Source organism: Rana temporaria, chromosome 1 (genome assembly GCF_905171775.1).
Source record: "Rana temporaria chromosome 1, aRanTem1.1, whole genome shotgun sequence".
Taxonomy (NCBI): domain Eukaryota; kingdom Metazoa; phylum Chordata; class Amphibia; order Anura; family Ranidae; genus Rana; species Rana temporaria.
The window spans coordinates 278,197,365-278,219,906 of NC_053489.1; the positions used below are offsets into that span (position 1 = coordinate 278,197,365).

Here is a 22,542-nt window from a genome sequence, read left to right on the forward strand (position 1 = left end):
GAGCCGCTCGGACTCACTCGGAGTGCATCCGAGTCTCTCCAGCACCCCCCTACCTCTGGCCACATGCGGTACTGCATACAATAGAGGTCAATGTGGAACGAATTATCTTAGTTTCCATTGACTTCTATGGGGAAACTTGCTTTGATATGCGAGTGCTTTGGATTACAAGCATCCTCCTTGAACGGATTATGCTTGTAATCTAAGGTCCCACTGTATAATCACTGATCACTGTATTAGTGTCACTAGCAATGTCAGTGTCAATTAGTGACCCTCCCAAATAGTGTCTGTTAGTGCCAGATTGCCACCCCATCACAGCCCCACTATAAGTCGTTGATCACAGCATCTATAACTGCGTAAATTTCAGTGTATAAAGTATGCCATAGTTTGTAGACGCTATAACTTTCACACAAACCAATTAACATACACTTATTGGGATTTTTTACCAAAGACTTATAGCAGAATTAGAATTTTTGATTGCATATGTTTTATAACAGATAGGAGAAAATATTTTTTTCCCCCCAAAATTGTTGGTCTTTTTTTGTTTAACCTGCTGTTGTACCCAAACAAAATTTACATCGTTTTTTCCCCCCACAAATAGAGCTTTCTTTTGATGGTATTTGATCACCTCTGCAAATAATTTTTTTTGCTCTATAAACAAAAAAATTGCGGAAATTTTGAAAGAAAAAAAATATTTTGTACTTTTTGCTATAATAAATAGCCCCAATTTGTTTTTTAAAAAGCAAATCTTTTCTCAGTTTAGGCCAATATGTATACTTCTACATATTTTTTGTAATAAAAAAAAATCGCAATAAGCGTATATTGATTGGTTTGCACAAGTTATAGCATCTACAAAATAGGGGATAGATTTATATCATTTTTATTATTATTTTTATTTTTTTTACTAGTAATGGCGGCGATCTGCGATTTTTATCAGGACTATGACATTAGGGCAGACACATGACACATTTTTGGGACCTTATTTCTGTAAAAATGTCACTGGCAGGGAATGGGGTTAACACTAGGGGGCGATCAAGGGGTTAATCGTGTTCCCTAATGTGTGTTCTAATTGAAGGGGGAGGGGACTGGCCTAGAGGAAAATACAGATCGTGGTTCCTAGCTATTAGGAACTCACGATCTGCATTTCCTCACTGAACAGAATAGGGATGTGGGTGTTTACACACCCACGTCCCTGTTCTGCCTCTCGTGCCCGGAGATCGCAACCACTGGTCACGAGCATTGGCACCCCCGCGATGCAGCGATGACGGTTTGCGCAGCGGAGCCAGCCTGCCGCAGTATAACAGCTGCGGCTGGTCCGTAAGCGGTTAAAGGAGAAGTACAGCCAAAGCTTGTTTGAGCTGAAGTCCGGTGCCCCCACACTTCTCTCTCCCAGGCGGTGTGTCCCCAAACTTCTCTCTCCTCCAGTAGGTGTACCCCCACACTTCTCTCTCTCTCTCAGGAGGTGTACCTTCACACTTCTCTCTCTCAGAAGGTGTACCCCCACAATTCTCTCTCTCAGGAGGTGCACCCCCACACTTCTCTCTCTCTCTCAGGAGGTGCACCCCCACACTTCTCTCTCTCTCAGGAGATGTACCCCCCACACCTCTCACTCTTCTAGGAGGTGTGCCCCCCACACTTCTTGCTCTTCTAGGAGGAGTGCCCCCCACACTGCTATCTCCTAGGTGTACCCCCACACATCTCGCTCTCCTAGGTGTTCCCCCACACATCTCTCTCCCAGGAGGTGCATTCCACACTTCTCTCTCAGGAGGTGTACCCCCCACACTTCTCGCTCTCCTACGTGTACCCTCACACTTCTCTCAGTAGGGGTACCCCCATACTTCTCTCTCTCAGGTGTACCCCCACACTTCTCTTTGCCAGGAGGTGCATCCCACACTTCTCTCTCTCAGAAAGTGTACCCCTACACTTCACTCTCTCTTAGTAGGTGTACCCCCCACACTTCTCTCTCCCAGGAGGTGTACCCCCACACTTCTCTCTCTCAGTAGGTGTACCCCCACACTTCTCTCTTATTAGGTGTACCCCCACACTTCTCGCTCTCCTAGGTGTGCCCCCACATTTTTCGCTCTCTCAGGTGTACCCCCACACTTCTCGCTCTCTCAGGAGGTGTGCCCCCCACACTTCTCGCTCTCCTAGGTGTGCCCCTCACACTTCTCGCTCTCCTAGGTGTGCCCCTCACACTTCTCGCTCTCCTAGAAGGTGTGCCCCCACACTTCTCGCTCTCCTAGAAGGTGTGCCCCCACACTTCTCGCTCTCCTAGAAGGTGTGCCCCCCACACTTCTCGCTCTCCTAGAAGGTGTGCCCCCCACACATTTCGCTCTCCCAGGAGGTGTACCCCCCACACGTCTCGCTCTCCTAGAAGGTGTGCCCCCACACTTCTCGCTCTCCTAGGTGTGCCCCCACACTTCTCGCTCTCCTAGAAGTTGTGCCCCCCACACTTCTCGCTCTCCTAGAAGGTGTGCCCCCCACACATTTCGCTCTCCCAGGAGGTGTACCCCCCACACGTCTCGCTCTCCTAGAAGGTGTGCCCCCACACTTCTCGCTCTCCCAGGAGGTGTACCCCCCACACGTCTCGCTCTCCTAGAAGGTGTGCCCCCACTAGGGTTGCCACCTCATCCCTTTAAAAAGGAACACATCTGAATTACACAGATTCTGAGGCTAATTTAATGCAGATAAGGCACCAAGTGAGTTTAATTACCACCTTAATCAGCCACAGAACCTGTGTAATTCAGATGTGTTCCTTTTTAAAGGGATGAGGTGGCAACCCTAGCCCCCACACTTCTCGCTCTCCCAGGAGGTGTATACATATCAAATTCAAATCAAATAAGCTTTAGTGGCAGGACCAAATTCATGTTAGCATTGCCAAAGCAGTTGAGTTTGTATAAGAAAAAGGGAAGGGGGGTAATATAAAGGGGAATGGACATAAGTCTGTGAAATAATTTTTAGGTCCCTCTCAGTCTGTGACACGCTGTCATATCTCTCTCTGGAGGTGTATCCCACACTTCTCTCTCTCTCTCTCTCTGGAGGTGTATACCTATCTCTCTCTCTCCAAGTTTCATTTGGTTGTTTTGGAAAAGCCCCTGACGAGGAGAGCGGCCACCCCCAGCACACACACACGAGAAGGAGGAGGAGGTGTGAGTGTAGAGCCGCCCTGACTCCGCCTCTCCATTACTCCGGGAAAAGAAGGCTTTCGGTGGATATGTTCTGACTGACTCCCCCACCTCTGTGTGTCTGAGGGCTCCTGTCCACCTGGGAGAAGAGGAGTTCCTGCTCGGCTGCCATTACCTCCCCCCCAGTCACACGTCTTCAGGAGGGAGTCTTCCCCAGGGCAAGGAAGAAGAAAGCAGGGATTCATTGGCTTTGTTCAGGTCCCCCTCCTCCTCCCCTCCTCTCTGGAGAGCCGCTTGAAGTTGATCAGGAAGACGCCTTGTGAAGTTGTAGTGGGCACCGGGGAGAGCGGAGTGAGGGCGCCTGCTGGTGGAGAGGAGGGGGCTCTGTCTGTCTGTCTCTGTCTGTGAGAGAGAGGGGGTGCCGCCAACACTGATTTGTGTCTGCCACAATGGCGGGGTGCTGCCTGTCCGCGGAGGAGAAGGAGTCCCAGAGGATTAATGCTGAGATCGAGAAAAAGATCCGCATGGACAAGAGGAATGCTCGTAGGGAGCTGAAGCTGCTGCTGCTGGGTAAGTGTCTGCCTGCTAATTACTGCTAATGAATAACCTATTGGGAAAACATGTGTCGAGGGGGAAGCCAGCTAATGTTCACACTACTGCACAGCAATCACGGCTCTGGGCTACACTGTACTACTCTCATCGCTAGGGAGCCTGGAGGCCATAGCAACCATTCATGAGAAGGGGCAGTCCTTCATGGCAACCATTCATGAGAAGGGGGCAGTCCTCCATGGCAACCATTCATGAGAAGGGGGCAGTCCTCCATAGCAACCATTCATGAGAAGGGGGCAGTCCTCCATAGCAACCATTCATGAGAAGGGGCAGTCCTTCATGGCAACCATTCATGAGAAGGGGGCAGTCCTCCATAGCAACCATTCATGAGAAGGGGGCAGTCCTCCATAGCAACCATTCATGAGAAGGGGGCAGTCCTCCATAGCAACCATTCATGAGAAGGGGGCAGTCCTCCATGGCAACCATTCATGAGAAGGGGGCAGTCCTCCATGGCAACCATTCATGAGAAGGGGGCAGTCCTCCATAGCAACCATTCATGAGAAAGGGGCAGTCCTCCATGGCAACCATTCATGAGAAGGGGGCAGTCCTCCATGGCAACCATTCATGAGAAGGGGGCAGTCCTCCATAGCAACCATTCATGAGAAGGGGGCAGTCCTCCATGGCAACCATTCATGAGAAGGGGGCAGTCCTCCATGGCAACCATTCATGAGAAGGGGGCAGTCCTCCATAGCAACCATTCATGAGAAGGGGCAGTCCTCCATGGCAACCATTCATGAGAAGGGGCAGCCCTCCATGGCAACCATTCATGAGAAGGGGCAGTCCTCCATAGCAACCATTCATTCAGAAAGGGGCAGTCCTCCATAGAAACCATTCATTCAGAAAGGGGCAGTCCTCCATAGCAACCATTCATGAGAAGGGGCAGTCCTCCATAGCAACCATTTATGAGGAAGGGGCAGTCCTCCATAGCAACCATTCATGAGAAGGGGGCAGTCCTCCATAGCAACCATTCATGCAGAAAGGGGCAGTCCTCCATAGAAACCATTCATTCAGAAAGGGGCAGTCCTCCATAGCAACCATTCATGAGAAGGGGCAGTCCTCCATAGCAACCATTTATGAGGAAGGGGCAGTCCTCCATAGCAACCATTCATGAGAAGGGGGCAGTCCTCCACAGCAACCATTCATGCAGAAAGGGGCAGTCCTCCATAGCAACCATTCATGAGGAAGGGGCAGTCCTCCATGGCAACCATTCATGAGAAGGGGCAGTCCTCCATGGCAACCATTCATGAGAAGGGGCAGTCCTCCATGGCAACCATTCATGCAGAAAGGGGCAGTCCTCCATGGCAACCATTCATGAGAAGGGGGCAGTCCTCCATGGCAACCATTCATGAGAAGGGGGCAGTCCTCCATGGCAACCATTCATGAGAAGGGGGCAGTCCTCCATAGCAACCATTCATGAGAAGGGGGCAGTCCTCCATAGCAACCATTCATGAGAAGGGGCAGTCCTTCATGGCAACCATTCATGAGAAGGGGGCAGTCCTCCATAGCAACCATTCATGAGAAGGGGGCAGTCCTCCATAGCAACCATTCATGAGAAGGGGGCAGTCCTCCATAGCAACCATTCATGAGAAGGGGGCAGTCCTCCATGGCAACCATTCATGAGAAGGGGGCAGTCCTCCATGGCAACCATTCATGAGAAGGGGGCAGTCCTCCATAGCAACCATTCATGAGAAAGGGGCAGTCCTCCATGGCAACCATTCATGAGAAGGGGGCAGTCCTCCATGGCAACCATTCATGAGAAGGGGGCAGTCCTCCATAGCAACCATTCATGAGAAGGGGGCAGTCCTCCATGGCAACCATTCATGAGAAGGGGGCAGTCCTCCATGGCAACCATTCATGAGAAGGGGGCAGTCCTCCATAGCAACCATTCATGAGAAGGGGCAGTCCTCCATGGCAACCATTCATGAGAAGGGGCAGCCCTCCATGGCAACCATTCATGAGAAGGGGCAGTCCTCCATAGCAACCATTCATTCAGAAAGGGGCAGTCCTCCATAGAAACCATTCATTCAGAAAGGGGCAGTCCTCCATAGCAACCATTCATGAGAAGGGGCAGTCCTCCATAGCAACCATTTATGAGGAAGGGGCAGTCCTCCATAGCAACCATTCATGAGAAGGGGGCAGTCCTCCATAGCAACCATTCATGCAGAAAGGGGCAGTCCTCCATAGAAACCATTCATTCAGAAAGGGGCAGTCCTCCATAGCAACCATTCATGAGAAGGGGCAGTCCTCCATAGCAACCATTTATGAGGAAGGGGCAGTCCTCCATAGCAACCATTCATGAGAAGGGGGCAGTCCTCCACAGCAACCATTCATGCAGAAAGGGGCAGTCCTCCATAGCAACCATTCATGAGGAAGGGGCAGTCCTCCATGGCAACCATTCATGAGAAGGGGCAGTCCTCCATGGCAACCATTCATGAGAAGGGGCAGTCCTCCATGGCAACCATTCATGCAGAAAGGGGCAGTCCTCCATGGCAACCATTCATGAGAAGGGGGCAGTCCTCCATGGCAACCATTCATGAGAAGGGGGCAGTCCTCCATGGCAACCATTCATGAGAAGGGGGCAGTCCTCCATAGCAACCATTCATGAGAAGGGGGCAGTCCTCCATGGCAACCATTCATGAGAAGGGGGCAGTCCTCCATGGCAACCATTCATGAGAAGGGGGCAGTCCTCCATGGCAACCATTCATGAGAAGGGGCAGTCCTCCATGGCAACCATTCATGACCCCGCTTTAAGAGAGGAAAGTTGTCATTGCCTGTAGCAGCAATTTATGATTCTTCTCTGTTTAAGGAAAGTGGGGCCGTTGTCCATAGCAACCATTCATGACCCGCCCTGGGAGAGGAGTGGGTGGCAGTTGTCCATAGCAACCATTCATGACTTTGCCCTGGGAGAGGAAAGGGGTTGTTGCCTATAGCAGCCATTTATGATCTTTCTCTGAGAAAGGAAGGCAAAGCTGTTGTTCATAGCAACAATTCATGACCTTGCTCTGTTAAAGAAAGGTGAAGCATTTGTCTATAGCAACTATTCGGGAACCCTCTCTGTTAGAGGAAACTGGGGCAGATGTTCATAGCAACCATTCATGACTATTCTCTGTTAGAGGAAATTGAGGTTGTTGTCCATATGAAATATTTAGGAACTTGCCCAGGAAGAGGAAATAGGGGTCATTGCCTATAGCAACCATTTATGATCCTCCTCTGTTAGAGGAAAGTGAACCTGTTGTCCAGAACAACTATTTGGGAACCTGCCCTGTTAGAGGAATATGTGGCAGTTGTTCATAGAAATCATTTATGATCCTATTCTGTTTAGAGGAAATTGAGGTTCTTGCTCATAGCAACTATTCAGAAACCTGCTTGGCTAGGGGAAAATGGGACACATAGCAACCATTCATGACCCTGCCCTGGAAGGGGAAGTGGGGCTGTTATCCATAGCAACCATTCATGACCCTGCCCTGGGAGAATGAAGGATTGAAGCGCTGCTCTTTTTCCTTGCTCCAGCTACTTTCTATAGACAGACAAGACTGTTGGAACTTAGACACTCGGGGAGATAGGGATCTATAGAAGGTCACAAGATACAGGCAGGGAGTTCTGACCCTTGATCAGTCATGACAAAGGCTGAAGGTGATGTCACATCCAGCTATGTGTAGCCTGTCCCTGGCAGGAGTGCTGGTTCTATTAGAACATGGAGCACGGTCTATGTACCTGTGTGAGGGATTTTCTGAGCATTCGTTTCCTGCTCCAGTTAAGGTGTCACCTGGCTCACGAGATGCTTTTGACACAAAAATAAGTACACCTGTCATGGAAGAAATGTGGAGGCCACCATTACTGGCTTCTTTCTGAAAATGCTAGCTGCCTGGTATATGTCTTCCAGAACAGTGATGATCTATGAGAGAGATGTAGGGGTCTCAGCTATGGCCCCTACCATCACAAAGGGGGCGCATGCAGTATATTCAGTATATGATTGTGGTGCTGTAGAAGACTACCAGAGACTGTGGTTGGGGACATTGAGAAATTAGAGAAGGGCCCTTTTTTATAAGCTAGTTATCCCAGTAGTACTGACTAGCGATACTCATATAGAACTGCGTTTTTGCGGGCTGCTTTTGCGTGGGCATGGCAGCTCATTCAAATGCATGCACCTTTTTAAAACGTGGCCGCAAGGAAATCGCATAGTCTTTTTGTCCATGCAATATCTCTGCGTTACTCGCACTGCGATTTTTATATGAATTGCAGCCCTGTGCGTTTTTCGCACAGCACCACGCCTTAGTATTGCCTTTTAATTCTACTTTAAAATACTCAAATGTGGTGTAAAGATAATGGCGCTTCACCATGTGAACTTGTAAATAAACTTTCAGATCTCCATGGGGAATCCGGAGCTGTGTGGGCAACATATTCATAAATGTGAAAGAATATAAATATACATGAATAGTAATGCAAATTCATTTCCAATGTGACTGTTCCCGACACCTATTTATATAAAGTGCTTCCAAATGTGTATGTCTTCTGATTGCTTCACCACAGGTGCTCGGAGGGTAGATGGCATCTCACCAGAGGTGTTTGACCCCTAATTACAGGAGGTCAAAATACGCTTTTGAAAACCAAATCGGTTTCTTCCACCATTTCACTCCAATGATCCCTCAGGTTTAGCTAGGGAGATAAAGATGTACTCCACCAGAGACACAAAGAAGGGCTTTCTAGTGTAGTAGCTTTATTGGTAATTTAATAACAGCCTAGAAAATATTGCGCTTGCATGTAACGGTGCCCGCCCTGGCACTTTGGATCTACAGCATATGCGGACATGGCCTGTAAGTACAACGCTGACGTGCTCTCCGCGCTTCCTTCTCGATGCTGGGCCTAGAAAGGGGTCACATGGGAATCTGGATTCCCATGTGACCCTTATCCAGGCCCAGCATTTAGGGGGGATTTCCCTTCATCTGTCATGTAGAGACAACAGGAAGTGAAAATACATGTGAGGAATATCCCCTTTCAGGCCATGTTCACACCTATGCCTTTTGCAGCAATGCACTACAGTCCATGTAACATGATTTCTTATGGGGCACATCTGTGAATCTCTAATGGTGACACAAATCTTGAAAGCTTGATACTAATTCCATTATCTAAAATAAATATTTTCACTATAGGTGCACTTTGGCCCTTTCCACACTGGCGAGGTCTGCCAGCAGATCCTCCCGCTTAGCAGGGGATCTCTTCGCTGATCCCCACTGAGCAGGTGGATGACAGGTCAGTGTGTGTGCTCTGCTGATGCAGAATAGACACAGACTGCTGCTCTCTATGGGGCTGTCTATCCATATGTTATCCAATCGGATGCTGGCAGATGTCAGTGAACACATGTCCGCCAACATCAGCCACTCTATAGAGCGAAATGGATGGTCTGATTGCTTCCGCCTGAAAAACTGACGGATGGACCCGATTGGTCTGTCGGTGTAAGACCTGGTTCACACCGGTGCGTTTTGACATGTCAAATCTGCGTCATTTTCCAGCAATGGCCCCATCCTAATCGGTGTGACGCCGCATCTGCAGCGCTGCACCGATTTCAAAAAGTCGTTTCTGTCTGTACTACTTTTTGTGATTTCGGGCCGCGATTTAAATTGACATCTGTGCAGAAAGCTGCACAGATGTCACTGTAATCGCGGCCGAAATCGGGAGTGACAAGCGGGAGTGAAATCGTGTGAGTTCAGCTGAACTCGCACAGCTTCATTCCCGCAGCCCAGTGTGAACCTGGGCTTAAAAGGGCCTTTAACTTGGTCTTTAATTCTTCTTTTAAAAACAAATATTTTGTGTGTGGTAAATCTCACAACAGTGTGAAATGTCAGTGAATGCATCATTTGTGTACACAAGACACAAACTCAAATGAAACTGCTATATTGATCACTGATGGCTCGTTCTTAAGCTTATTCTTTTTCTTGTACAATTGAGTGATTAAAATAATTTTTATTCTAAAGGAATTATTGTACTTCACTTTGTTCTTTTGACGTGAAATAAAAAAAAAAGGCATTTTGGATGACTGCATTTGCTGGCTTGTGTCCCCCTTAAAGGACAAGGTACAGTGTAATACTTTACTATACAGTGTCATCCAGTTAAACATCAGCCTGCCAGAGATGTGCTTGGAAGTAAAGGGAAACCAGGAGTACTACATGCTACACAGCAATTATGAGCTAATCTTGGCTAAGGGTTTCTGAGCTTCATATGACATCCTCCCATGCGAGGTTTAATTGTGTTTACGTTAGCAATTGCATTGGCATATAGGCTATGTAAGCATGAACTACAAAGTCCACTCGCCTCTTTATGGCAGGGTTGTCCAACCAGTCCTCAGGGATTCTTCTTCAAATAATGTAGGCTTTCTTTGCAAAGTCCCCAGCATAGTAAGGCCTAATGGGTGAAGGATTAGCAGTGTGTGCTGCAAAGGCCGACTAGATTAACTGTTATTTTGGAGAATTTGAGAGCTTTGTAAGGGGAGTATTAGGGCTGATTCACGCCAGATGCAGTCCAGTTAACCTTTTGTTAAATGTAACCATATTGCTACACTTGGGGCCCTTTCACGCAGGCGTTCCGATCAGGTCCGCCTGTCAGTTTTTCAGGCGGACCTGATGGAACGCTCCATTCAGCCTTATGGAGCGGCGGATGTCAGCGGTGACATGTCCGCCCATATCCGCTCCTGATCCTGACAGATGGAAACCCTATTTTCTATCCGTCTGGAGAATCGGCTAGGATTGGATAAAAAAAAATGCACAGGTGGTCCGTTTTTATCCGATCTCCATAGAGGACAGCGGGGCTTTGACAGGTCCATCTCCACACAGAGGCCGGGGAAGGACCTGTCATTTGCCTGTTTAGCTGGGATCAACGGATTGATCCCTGCTGAGCAAAGCAGAGTCTGTACATGGACAAGACCATGTGAAAGGGCCCTTAGAGGCGCCTCTCTTCTCTTTTATACTCTGCTGGATTTTGCTTCTAATTTCCCTTGTTGGAGACTTCCATTTCTGGATGGACATTTTATGGCTACACAACAATCGCATTGCTATAATCCTTTCATATGGACTATAAATGGAATAAATGGTTGTGGAAGGAATCATCTGAGATTCCATTATTTCTTATGAGGACATTTCGGTTTGATATAAGAGTGCTTTGGATTACAAACATGTTTCTGCTTTCACACTGGGGCGGTGCCCTTGCAGGATGGGGAAAAGGTATCTTTGGCGTATACAGTGCTCCCAAAATGCCCAGCCCATTGAAATGAATGGGCAGCGCTGCCAAAGTGCTTTGGCAGCGACACAGCACGGGCGTTTTTTTTTGTTTTTTTATCCCCTTCGGCCGCTAGTGGGGGTTAAAAGCTCCCCGCTAGTGGCCAAAAAACGCTGCAATAATAGCGGTAAAGCACCGCTAGCTCCGGCATCGCCCCAGTGCTAAAGTACCCTTTAACTGCTTTTTTAACTAGCTCCGGCAGATCGGCTCTGCTGGATGAGATCACGTAGCTATACGTCATCTCGCCGACCAGCCAATAGGGGCGCACGCACGCCCCCCACTCGCCTCTGACTCCCGTGCGCCACCGGGAACATGCGATCGCTCGTTACAGAGCGAGAACCGGAAGCTGTGTGTGTAAACACACAGCTCCCGGTCCTGTCAGGGGAGAAATGCCTGACCGTCTGTTCATACAATGTATGAACAGCGATCAGTCATTTCCCCTAGTGAGCCCACCCCCTACAGTTGAAACACACCCAGGGAACATACTTCCTCACCCCCCAGTGTTAACCCCTTCCCTGCCAGTGGCATTTTTATAGTAATCAATGCATTTTTATTGCACTGATCGCTATAAAAATGCCAATGGTCCCAAAAGTGTCAGAAGTGTCCACCATAATGTCGCAGTACCGATAAAGCTCGCTGATCGCCACCATTACTAGTAAAAAAAAAATTAAAAATGCCATAAAACTATCCCCTATTTTGTGAACGCTATAACTTTTGCGCAAACCAATCAATAAACGCTTATTGCGATTTTTTTTTTTTTTTTTTTCCCCCCGAAAAATATCGCAATAAGCGTTTATTGATTGGTTTGCGCAAAAGTTATAGCGTTCACAAAATAGGGGATAGTTTTATGGCATTTTTAATTTTTTTTTGTAACGAGCGATCGCATGTTCCCGGTGGCGCACGGGAGTCAGAGGCGAGTGGGGGGCGTGCGTGCACCCCTATTGGCTGGTCGGCGAGATGACGTATAGCTACGTGATCTCATCCAGCAGAGCCGATCTGCCGGAGCTAGTTAAAAAAGCAGTTAAAGGGTACTTTACCACTGGGGCGATGCCGGAGCTAGCGGTGCTTTACCGCTATTATTGCAGCGTTTTTTGGCCACTAGCGGGGCGCTTTTAACCCCCACTAGCGGCCGAAGGGGATAAAAAAAAAAAAATGTAGAATACGTATCGGCCTAAACTGAGGAAAAATGTTTTTTTATATATTTTTGGGGGATGTTTATTATGGTAAAAATTTGTCGCTCTATTTTTGTTTTTAGCGCAAAAACTAAAAACCGCAGAGGTGATCAAATACCACCAAAAGAAAGCTCTATTTGTGGGAAAAAAATAACGCCAATTTTGTTTGGGAGCCACGTCGCACGATCGCGCAATTGTCAGTTAAAGCGAATCGCAAAAAGGGGCCTGGTCATTTAGCTACAAAATGGTCCGGGGCTTAAGTGGTTAAAGTCACTGTGCAATTTTGAGTAAATTCTATGGCACTTTTTATTTATTTATTTATATATATATATATATATATATATATATATATATACACTAATGTACGTGTTGGTGTTTTATTTCTATTACAAATAGACCCACAATACAAGGTGCACCCACAGCATTAAGAACCCTTTCACACTGAGGCAGTTTTCAGTTGTTTGTAGCGCTAAAAAAAGCACCTGAAAACTGCCTTACATTAGTTTGAATGGGTGCTTTCACACTGGGGCGGTGCGCTTGTGGAGCCGTCGAAAGTCCTGCAAGCAGCAACTTTGCGGCGTGTTTGGTGTGCTCTAAATAGGGCTTCAAAAACAAATTTTAAAAGCACTTTGAAAGCGCCGCAAAACGGGTCTTATTTTATTTAAGGTCACAAGACCTTAAGAAAAGCGCAGCTAAAGCACAGCAAAAAACAACCAGCGCTTTAGCAAGTGTTTTAGCAGCGCTTCCGTGTGAAAGGGGTCTAACAGTAGTAGGAGTTTTCTCATCTTAAAAATAAATAAAAATAAATACTGTATGTGGTTTTGCTTTCAGATTGTGTCTCTCTAATTGAGTTTTCATATGGCTCCATATGAACAGAACAGGGAGGGAGGGGTAGTTGCAGCTCAATGAGCCATGCGTCAGACATTTACTCATTCAACCCGTGCATGTCACCTGACAGGCTTTCTGGGTTTCATGGACTTTCCCCTGGATTTCTATCAACCAGAGACGGATCTTATTCAATGATTTTCAATTTGTTCTGAAGAGGTTCCTGTAGGTTTGACCAGTGTGTGGAGAATTCCACAGCGGGATTCATGAATTGTGCATACAGGCCAGCTAATTTTGCATGTTTATTCTGAGGTGGAGTTTAAAGTTGCGAGTTGTGTAGAAAACGCTTCATGTATATCTGGCAGATTGGGTCACACTGGAAATCATATTTATAGGGTACTTTTTCATACACTATTGATAAAACTGAGTAGTGCATCCAATTTTCCTAAGCAAAAAGTGTTGCCAGTTGTGAAAATAATTACTCCAGTCATGCATACCGGAAGCACAACCCACCAGAAAAGGTTTTTATTTTCCCTTTTAGGTATAACGCATTGATGTTACGCATTCACTTTGTGTGTGTGTGACCTCATTGCTAAGAATTTCACATGATCACATAAACTTCTTTTGCAATTTAGATCCGTGCCTGAGTGGTCAGTCACCTAGGCCTATGTTGTCACATAGAGTAGACGTGTTCTCAGTCCTGTGCAAGGAACTTCTACAATGTCATAAGCTAAACTAAAGGCGGCTTTTCTGGAGTAGTGTATATCGAATTACTTGCAAACACAGTACAATGTTCCTTTAAAAGCATTTCCCATAGGTTTCTGGGAAGCAGTTGTTATTGATACAACTGGTTTAGAGATGTACTCTTTCCGGAAAAGTAACATTCTTCTGTTGAAAGGGTCAGCTCTACTGTGCAACAGGAGAAAAAGCACTGCTGTTATGTACTTTCTTTCCCACAATTGTATTCCTAGAATACAATATATTTTGCATTAGTTAGTTTTTTTAGTACTCTGTGTCACTAAAATATGGTTGTAATTGTTGGCCTACCTGTACATTTTCAATAACCTAATCTGTGTATACATACATACATACATACATACATACATGTGAGTACACCCTCACAGTTTTGTAATTATATTGTATCTTTCCATGCGATGACACTTTGCTACAATGTAAAGTAGTGAGTGTACAGCTTGTATAACAGTATAAATTTGCTGTCCCCTCAAAATAACTCAACACACAGCCATTAATATCTAAACCACAACAAAAGTGAGTACACCCCTAAGTGAAAATGTCCAAAAAACATTTTGTGTGGCCACCATTATTTTTCAGCACTGCCTTAACCCTCTTGGGTATGGAGTTCACCAGAGCTTTACAGGTTGCCACTGGAGTTTCACTCCTCCATGATGACATCACAGAGATGGTGGATGTTAGAGACCTTGCTCTCCTCCACCTTCCGTTTGAGGAAGCCCCACAGATGCTCAATAGGGTTTAGGTCTGGAGACATGCTTGACCAGTTTATCACCTTTACCTTCAGCTTCTTTAGCAAGGCAGTGGCTGGCTTGGAGGTGTATTGGGGTTGTTATGTTGGAATACTGCCCTGCAGCCCAGTCTCTGAAGGGAGGGGATCATGCTCTGCTTCAATATGTCACAGTACATGTTGGCATTCATGGTTCCCTCAATGAACTGTAGCTCCCCAGTGCCGGCAGCACTCATACAGCCCCAGACCATGACAATCCCACAGCGTGTGTGTGATCTATATAAATTATGAAACGTTAAATTTGAATATTGCAAAAGTTCATTTATTTTACTAATGCAACCTAAAAGGTGAAACTAATATATGAGATAGACTCATTACATGCAAAGCAAGCTGGTTCAAGCCGTTATTTGTCATAATTGTGATGATTATGGCTTACAGCTCATGAAAACCCCAAATCCACATTCTCAGAAATTAGAATATTGTGAAAAGGTGCAATAGTCTATGCTCAATATGTCCCACTCTAATCAGCTAATTAAGCCATAACACCTGCAAAGGGTTCCTGAGCCTTTAAATGGTCTCTCAGTCTGCTTCAGTAGGAAACACAATCATAGGAAAGACTGCTGACCTCACAGTTGTGCAGAAAACCATCATTGACACCCTCCATAAGGAGGGAAAGCCTCAAAAGGTAATTACAAAAGAAGTTGGATGTTCCCAAAGTGCCGTATCAAAGCACATTAATAAAAAGTTATGTGGAAGGGAAAAGTGTGGCAGAAAAAGGTGCACAAGCAGCAGGGATGACCTCAGCCTGGAGAGGATTGTCAGGAAAAGGCCACTGAGAAGTGTTGGGGACTTTCACAAGGAGTGGGCTGAGGCTGGAGTCAGTGCATCAAGAGCCACCACACACAGACGGATCCTGGACATGGGCTTCAAATATCGTATTCCTCTTGTCAAGCCTCCCGAACAACAAACAACGTCAGAAGCGTCTTACCTGGGCTAAAGAAAAACACACCTGGTCTGCTGCTCAGTGGTCCAAAGTCCTCTTTTCTGATGGTCTCATTTGGAAACCAAGGACCCAGAGTATGGAGGAAGAACGGAGAGGCACACACTGGAAGATGCTTGAAGTCCAGTGTGAAGTTTCCACAGTCTGTGTTGATTTGGGGAGCCATGTCATCTGCTGGTGTTGGTCCACTGTGCTTCTTTAAGGCTGCATTCACACCTGAGCGTAGCGTTTTTTACCGCGATTTTGGACAGGTCTAGGGTCACCAATGTTAAACGCAGAAAAATGCCCAAATCTGCCTAAAAAAGTCCCAGAACTTGTTTGAGCTTCAGGCGTTTTGGAGCTTCTAGCTTCAGGCATTTTGTAGTGGAGATGCGAACCATCTCCATAGAGAATAATAGATTTTTTCACCTCCAGCGTTTTGTAGCTTCAGGCTTCAAGCTACAAAACGCTCAGGTGTGAATGGGGTCTAAGTCCAGGGTCACCACAGCCATCTATCAGGAGATTTTGGAGCACTTCATGCTTCCTTCCGCAGACAAGCTCTATGGGGATGCTGACTTAATTTTCCAGCAGGACTTGGCACCTGCCCACACTGCCAAAAGCACTAAAAGATGGTTCATTGACTGTGGGATTACTGTGCTTGATTGGCCAGCAAACTAGCCTGACCTGAACCCCCATAGAGAATCTATGGGGCATTGCCAAGAGAAAGATGAGACATGAGACCGAACAATGCAGAAGAGCTGAAGGCCACTATTGAAGCATCCTGGTCTTCCATAACACCTCAGCAGTGCCACAGGCTGATAGTTTCCATACCACGCCGCATTGAGGGGCCCAAACCAAGTACTGAGTACATATGCATGCTTCTAATTTTCAGAGGTCCGATATTGTTCTATGTACAATACTTGTTTTATTGATTGCATGTAAGTTTTTAATTTTCTGAGAATGTGGATTTGGGTTTTTTTATGAGCTGTAAGCCATAATCATCACAATTGTGACAAATCACAGCTTGAACTATTTCATATATTAGTTTCACCTTTTAGGTTGCATTAGTGAAATAAATTAACTTTTGCACGATATTCAAATTTTTCGAGTTTCACCTGTATATTATAATATAATTTTTGGTGTGTGTAAATGTGAGATCTGAGGTCTTTTTGACCTCCTGATCTCACATTTACAATGATGACCTGTCATGCTTTGTTTCTATTACAAGGGATGTTTACATTCCTTGCAATAGAAATAAAAGTGACTCTCTGGAGTGTCTGAAAAATATATAATGTTTGGGGGGGTGGGGTTCTACATAATTTTCTCGCAAAAAAAAAAAGAAGAAGATTTTAACTTGTAAACAACAAGTTTGAAAAATAGGCCTGGTCCTTGAGTGGTGTAGCACCCATCACAGTTCATCATATAGTGTTTTGACTTGCATGTGTTTTTATTGGTTTCTCTGGGTTACCGAGGATTGCAGTTACTGTAATTCTCTGTCCTGTGGGCTGCTTTTTAAATGGGGCCCTATTACCCTTAAACTGTTATTTTACTTCTAAGTGTATGCTACTATGTAATGCCTTTTTTTTTTATTTATTTTTTATCGTTATCTGCACTTTGCCGAGATGTTGCTCTCACCTCCTAGATTCACAATTGTTTTTCATTATAGAGCAGACACCACAGAGTGCTTTTAGGCCTGATTTACACTTCTTCTGTTTTGAGGGGTGGTAAAAACATACAGCTGAGCTGTCTTTTTGCACCCCCCCTAAACACACCCCTTTTAAAGCTGCAAAAGATGTGGGCGAGTATCGCGTATGCTTCACATCGAGGCACCGCCCAATTTATCTCCACTGTTGTGCTCAGCAGGTAGTAGTGAGTGAGTAACTTGTATAGCGCTAACAAATGCGAACTAAATCACCTCAAGGCGCTTTTATACGGAGACTTCCTTGTCCTTCGGAAGAGGTGGTGTTCAGTTTTTTTCCTGAAGGCGGGATGGTATTGCCCGCCAAATGCAACCTATTCAGCTGAACAAGATGCACTGCAAATGTGTGCAATGCATGTGGTTGCAGTGCAATGGTGTGTTTTTTTTTGGGGGGGGGGTTAAAACGAGCAGCGAGGAGGCAACACAATGCCTTCTCACCTTTTTGTCAAACTCCATGGGAAAAGTGACCCACTGCGGGTTGGTTTTTGGAGGGCAACACAAGTGTAAATGAGCCCTTGGAGATTAGGATAAATTCCCTGCACACCTCATCTATAGTCAAAATGTTAAATATTTTTTTTTTTAAATCTCTCTAGCATTCTCCTATTACTCTAAAGGTTCTTGATGATGTATGCTTTTATGAAGAATGCCCACACATGCTTGAATTCCGTGACACATGATCACTATGCTTCTGAGTAGGAACTGCTGTGTCATACATTTCACAGAGCCTGCCTTAGTTACAGAGGTGCTGAGGAGGAGTTTTGGGAGGCGGTATCAGTACAGAAATGAGTGCTTGCAGGAAGCAAGGTACCATGGGATATATAGTCCTTAGAAATCAAAAGTAAACGGCAGAGGAGAAGCTGCAAAGCATGCAGGAGTGCAGTAAGATGCAGATAGGCAGAACTTGAAAGGAGATTTCTTTAAAGCGGTGGTTCACCCTCCTTGACATCATTATACCATTACATTCGGCATCGTAGCGCGAGCTACGGTATGCCGGTCTTAAATTTTTAATCCCCGTACTCACTGTGCTATCGATCATTGAAGTTTCCGACTCCCGCGGGGAATGGGCGTGCCTATGGAGAGGGAGGATGATTGACGGCCGGCTCTGGCACGTCACGCTCCCCGAAGACAGCCGGAGTAGGTCTCGGCTCTTCACGGCGCCTGCGCACAGGCTATGCGCAGGCGCCGTGAATAGCCAAGCCTATTTCGGCTATTTCCGGAGGAGCGTGACGTGCCAGGGCCGGCCGTCAATCACCTTCTCTCACCATAGGAACGCCCATTCCCCGGAATCTTCAATGATCCATAGCACGGTGAGTACGGGGATAAAAAATGTAAGACCGGCATACTGTAGCTCGCGCTACGATGCCGAATGTAATGGTATAATAAAAAATTTTTTTTTTTTTTTAATAGGGTGAACCCCCGCTTTAAGTAAGCTTCTCGAACATAGTGATTTGTATTATTACAATGCTGATGTTATAAAATGAAAGTGTAGGCTGTGGTGTTCCTTCTTTTTTTTTGAAGACAGGCAGACCTCTTTACACTGTTGGTCAGTGACGGCTGGTGCCCCACAACCAACCCATCTAAGTTGTGGGCAGCTTCAGATCCTTCCTCCTTCTTCCCAATCGGGTCTCAGGACCCACTTCCTGCTCTGCGCCCCAAGCCTACCCGTTTTTGAAGCCAATTAAAGCCTCGCACTCTAATCGTATGCTTCTGAAAAAATATAACAAATCCATGTGCCTGTTGCCCTGCATGTAGTTTAGGGGACTGGCGCATAGATTAGGGGTGTGGTCCCTGCGCCCCTTATGGATGGGCTGCCACTGGTTGGGGTATCTCTAAAAGGGTAGAGCGTTTTTTTGATTATTATTACGAGTAGTGTTTTGTTACCAAGGTAGTAGAAGTGCTGGGGGTGTTTAACTCATATAATCGTGGTCAGTGCTAAATGCCTTTTAATATGAGAGATGTGTTATTTTATGTACCTTTTTTTTAAGAATATAAAATTGTATTTCTTCTTTCAGTCTTCTTGTGACTAAACACAAAAATATTAAGCTACAATTGTGTGTGGGTTTAAAAAATCCCTGTGTCAAGCCAAGCTGTCTTTCCGGAATATGGTCCAAATTAAAAAATGTTGCCATTATAATGAAAAAGTGTGCTTCAAGTTAAATTCTGTACAGTTTCCAGTAAAATAACTGCAGTTATTTTAATTATGTTTACTCCCTTAAATGTTTGATCTAATCTACAATTCATACATATTGTGTTTCTTGTAGGTAAAACTGTATTAATGGCTATTACCAGGGAATTGCTTCAATGTTATCATAAATGCTGTGGGTCTTTTTTTTATTTTTTATTTCATTTTAGCTACAGGCATATAATTGTATGAGTTTTTTTTCGATAAATAATGGAAAGGCAGCATAGTAAGCCTTTGGCTCTAAGCAAGGAGGGTATCGGCATTATTTCCTATTCAAGCCAAAGAAATGCAGTTTACTTTTTTTGTTTTACTTAAAGCAGACATTCAGTATTTTTTTTTTTTTCATCTTTCCATCTATTAAATCTTCTGCCCTTGTTGTTTTAACTTTGGATAGTAAAACCTTCTCTTTTTTTTTTTTTTTTTTTTTTTTTTCTGTTTTTCTGCCAGTAAACACCTTTTTAAACAGCCCACTTCCTGTTTCCTGTTTGGTAAAAAGCCTAGGCTTATGACATCATGCTCAGCTATATGCCGGGATATTTAAAAAAACAAAAAAAACAATGTGGACCCTGGCACGGCACTTTCACAATACGCAGACCAAAGACCCCAAATTTAACCTGGGCACTTTGATGTTGAGTTACTACAACTGGAGAGTACAATATCTGGTGCAAAAATAATTTTGATTTAAAGTAAAAAAATAAGATTAGTTGATTTGTATCCAACCTGGTTTACATGCAACTTGAATGCCATGGACTGCAGTGTAAACTCAGTCGCATCTTAATGTTATCAATGTGACAGTTCTGCAACAGTCAAAACCAAAGTCACATCCAAGTTGCACCCATCCAAAAGTTGCATTAAAGTCGCAATGGAAATTGCACGACTTTGGAGTTGCACAAGTGTTGATGGAGCCCTAATCCTAGGTGCTGGCCTACTTTGCTGATTCAATTACTTAAAGTGGAAGTAAACCCCCCCTATCGTTTTCAGCCAAGAAAGCTGCCATCTTGGCCTCTGTTTAATCTACAACTGCCATGATGCTGCACATGTGATCAGTTATGACACAAGCCATTGGATGGTTTGACAGTTTGGTTGAGAGCACAACCAATGGGAGTGTTATATTTCCGGCACGTGCCAGAAATAAAACTGTTTTATGGATAGGTTTACTTCCGCTTTAAGTACTTCTTTGAATCATTGACCAGTATCTGGTACTGCATAGATTGCTTTAACCACTTGCCTACTGTGCACATATACCCCCTTCCTGCCCAGACGAAATTTTAGCTTCCGGCACTGCGTCGCTTTAACTGACAATTGCGCGGTCGTGCGACGTGGCTCCCAAACAAAATTGACGTCGTTTTTTTTTTTCTTCCCCACAAATAGAGCTTTCTTTTGGCGGTATTTGATCGCCTGTGCGGTTTTTATTTTTTGAGCTATAAACAAAAAAAAAGAGCGCAAATTTTGACAAAAAACACAATATTTTTTGCTATAATAAATATCCCATTTTTTTTATTTTTGTTTTTTTTTATTTTTTTTATCTCAGTTTAGGCCGATACGTATTCTTCTACAAATAAATAAAAATAAAATCGCAATAACCGTATAGTGACTGGTTTGCACAAAAGTTATATTGCCTACAAAATAGGGGACATAATTATGATTTTTTTTTTTTTCTTTCTTACTAGGAATGGCGGCGATCTGCGATTTTAATTTTTTTTTTTTTTTTTCTCGGGACTGAGACATTTATAGCATACACATCAGACACTTTTCACACATTTTTGGGACCATTCACATTTATACAATGAACTGTGCTATAAATATGCATTGGTTACTGTATAAATGTGGCTGGCAGGGAAGGGGTTAACCACTAGGGGGTGGGGAAGGGGTTAAATGTGTAGCCTAGTGAGTGTTCTAACTGTAGGGGGAGGGGGGTGACTGGGGGAGGTGACCGATCTGTGTCCCTATGTACAAGGGACACAGCATTGGTCTCCTCTCCCTGACAGGACGTGGATCTCTGTGTTTACACTCGGAGATCCACGGTCCTGCTCAGTTACTGGGCAATCGCGGGTGCCCGGCGGCTATCGCGACCGCCGGGCACACGCATTGTGTTCCCAGTAACGCGACGGGTGCGCGAGCGCGCCCCCCTAGCGGCTTTAAATGACAGGACGTCATATGACGTCCTGTCAGAACATTGGAGTCTTCCGCCCCCGCCGTCATTTTGACGGCGATCGGTTGACTAGTGGTTAAAGGGATTAAAAACAGGATTGTTCAGACTTTGGGTCCATTTACACTAGGTGCAGTATGCAGCTATTCCAACATAATTCCACAGGAAGACAAGGCAGAATACCCGGTCTATCTTGTCTCCTACGCTTTACTTTTTTCGGCGTGGCGTGGGGTGATCCACTGCCTTGTACTATGCCGTGGCCAATAGAACTATATTAAATGTCCTTGTGTGACCTTTCAGTAAAGTTTTTTTTTTTTTTTTTTTAAAGAAAAATGGGGAACCGTGTGGTGTGCTGTGATTGGCCCTACAGTTTTCCAGCCGGATCTCACTGCACACACGCAGTGGCTGGTGTAATGACCTTAAGGCCCCATTCACACCTGAGCAATTTGTAGGGCGGAAAAAAAAAATTATTCTGATTTGCGGTTCACTCCACTCCAAGATGCCTGAAACCGAAATCGAAAAAAAAAATGTGGAGCTACTTTTGTAGCACGATTCACGCAGATTGGTGGAGAGGTTTTTGATTGGGATGTCAGCACAATCTCCCAAGTCTAATCTGTAAACATGTTCATGTCATTTCAAAATGAATTTTCAATTTACCGGTACTTAAATCTACAGCTTGCAGTATAATAATACTCTGTGTTCCCCTGAAATGTTAAAAATAATACTCAGTGTTTCTGTCTGCAGGCTCTTGTTCAGTCACTTCATGTTATAATATTATAGGGGGACAATGCTCTGTGCCTTTCTCTAAATTGCTCTCCCGTGTCCGTATCCTATCCCATGCACTTCTGGTAGGGACTGTAAGCAGCTGTGCTGATGCTCATTGTGCAGGCATGCTCTCCCACTTTGACTGTAAGGAAGCCTTCCCTCACATTTACACAAGTAAGTGCAGCAAAGAGGCTGGAGGAGGTCCGCAGGACTGAGATGTAAATAAAATGAAAACTGTGCTTTCTAAAATGGGGGGGAAAAAAATGTATTTGTGCACAATGACACAGTGCT

At 45.2% G+C, this 22,542-nt stretch overlaps 1 protein-coding gene across 1 annotated transcript in view; it reads left to right on the forward strand.

Moving 5' to 3' along the window:
- Positions 1 to 3,101: 3,101 nt before the first annotated feature.
- The window catches only part of LOC120942907 (guanine nucleotide-binding protein subunit alpha-14), a 152,586-nt gene continuing 133,145 nt past the window's right edge, over positions 3,102 to 22,542 (forward strand). Inside the window, exon 1 of the mRNA XM_040355861.1 lies at positions 3,102 to 3,692. Within this exon, the coding sequence (XP_040211795.1) occupies positions 3,572 to 3,692 (121 nt within the window). The 5' untranslated portion in view covers positions 3,102 to 3,571. The remainder of the gene's footprint in view (positions 3,693 to 22,542) is intronic.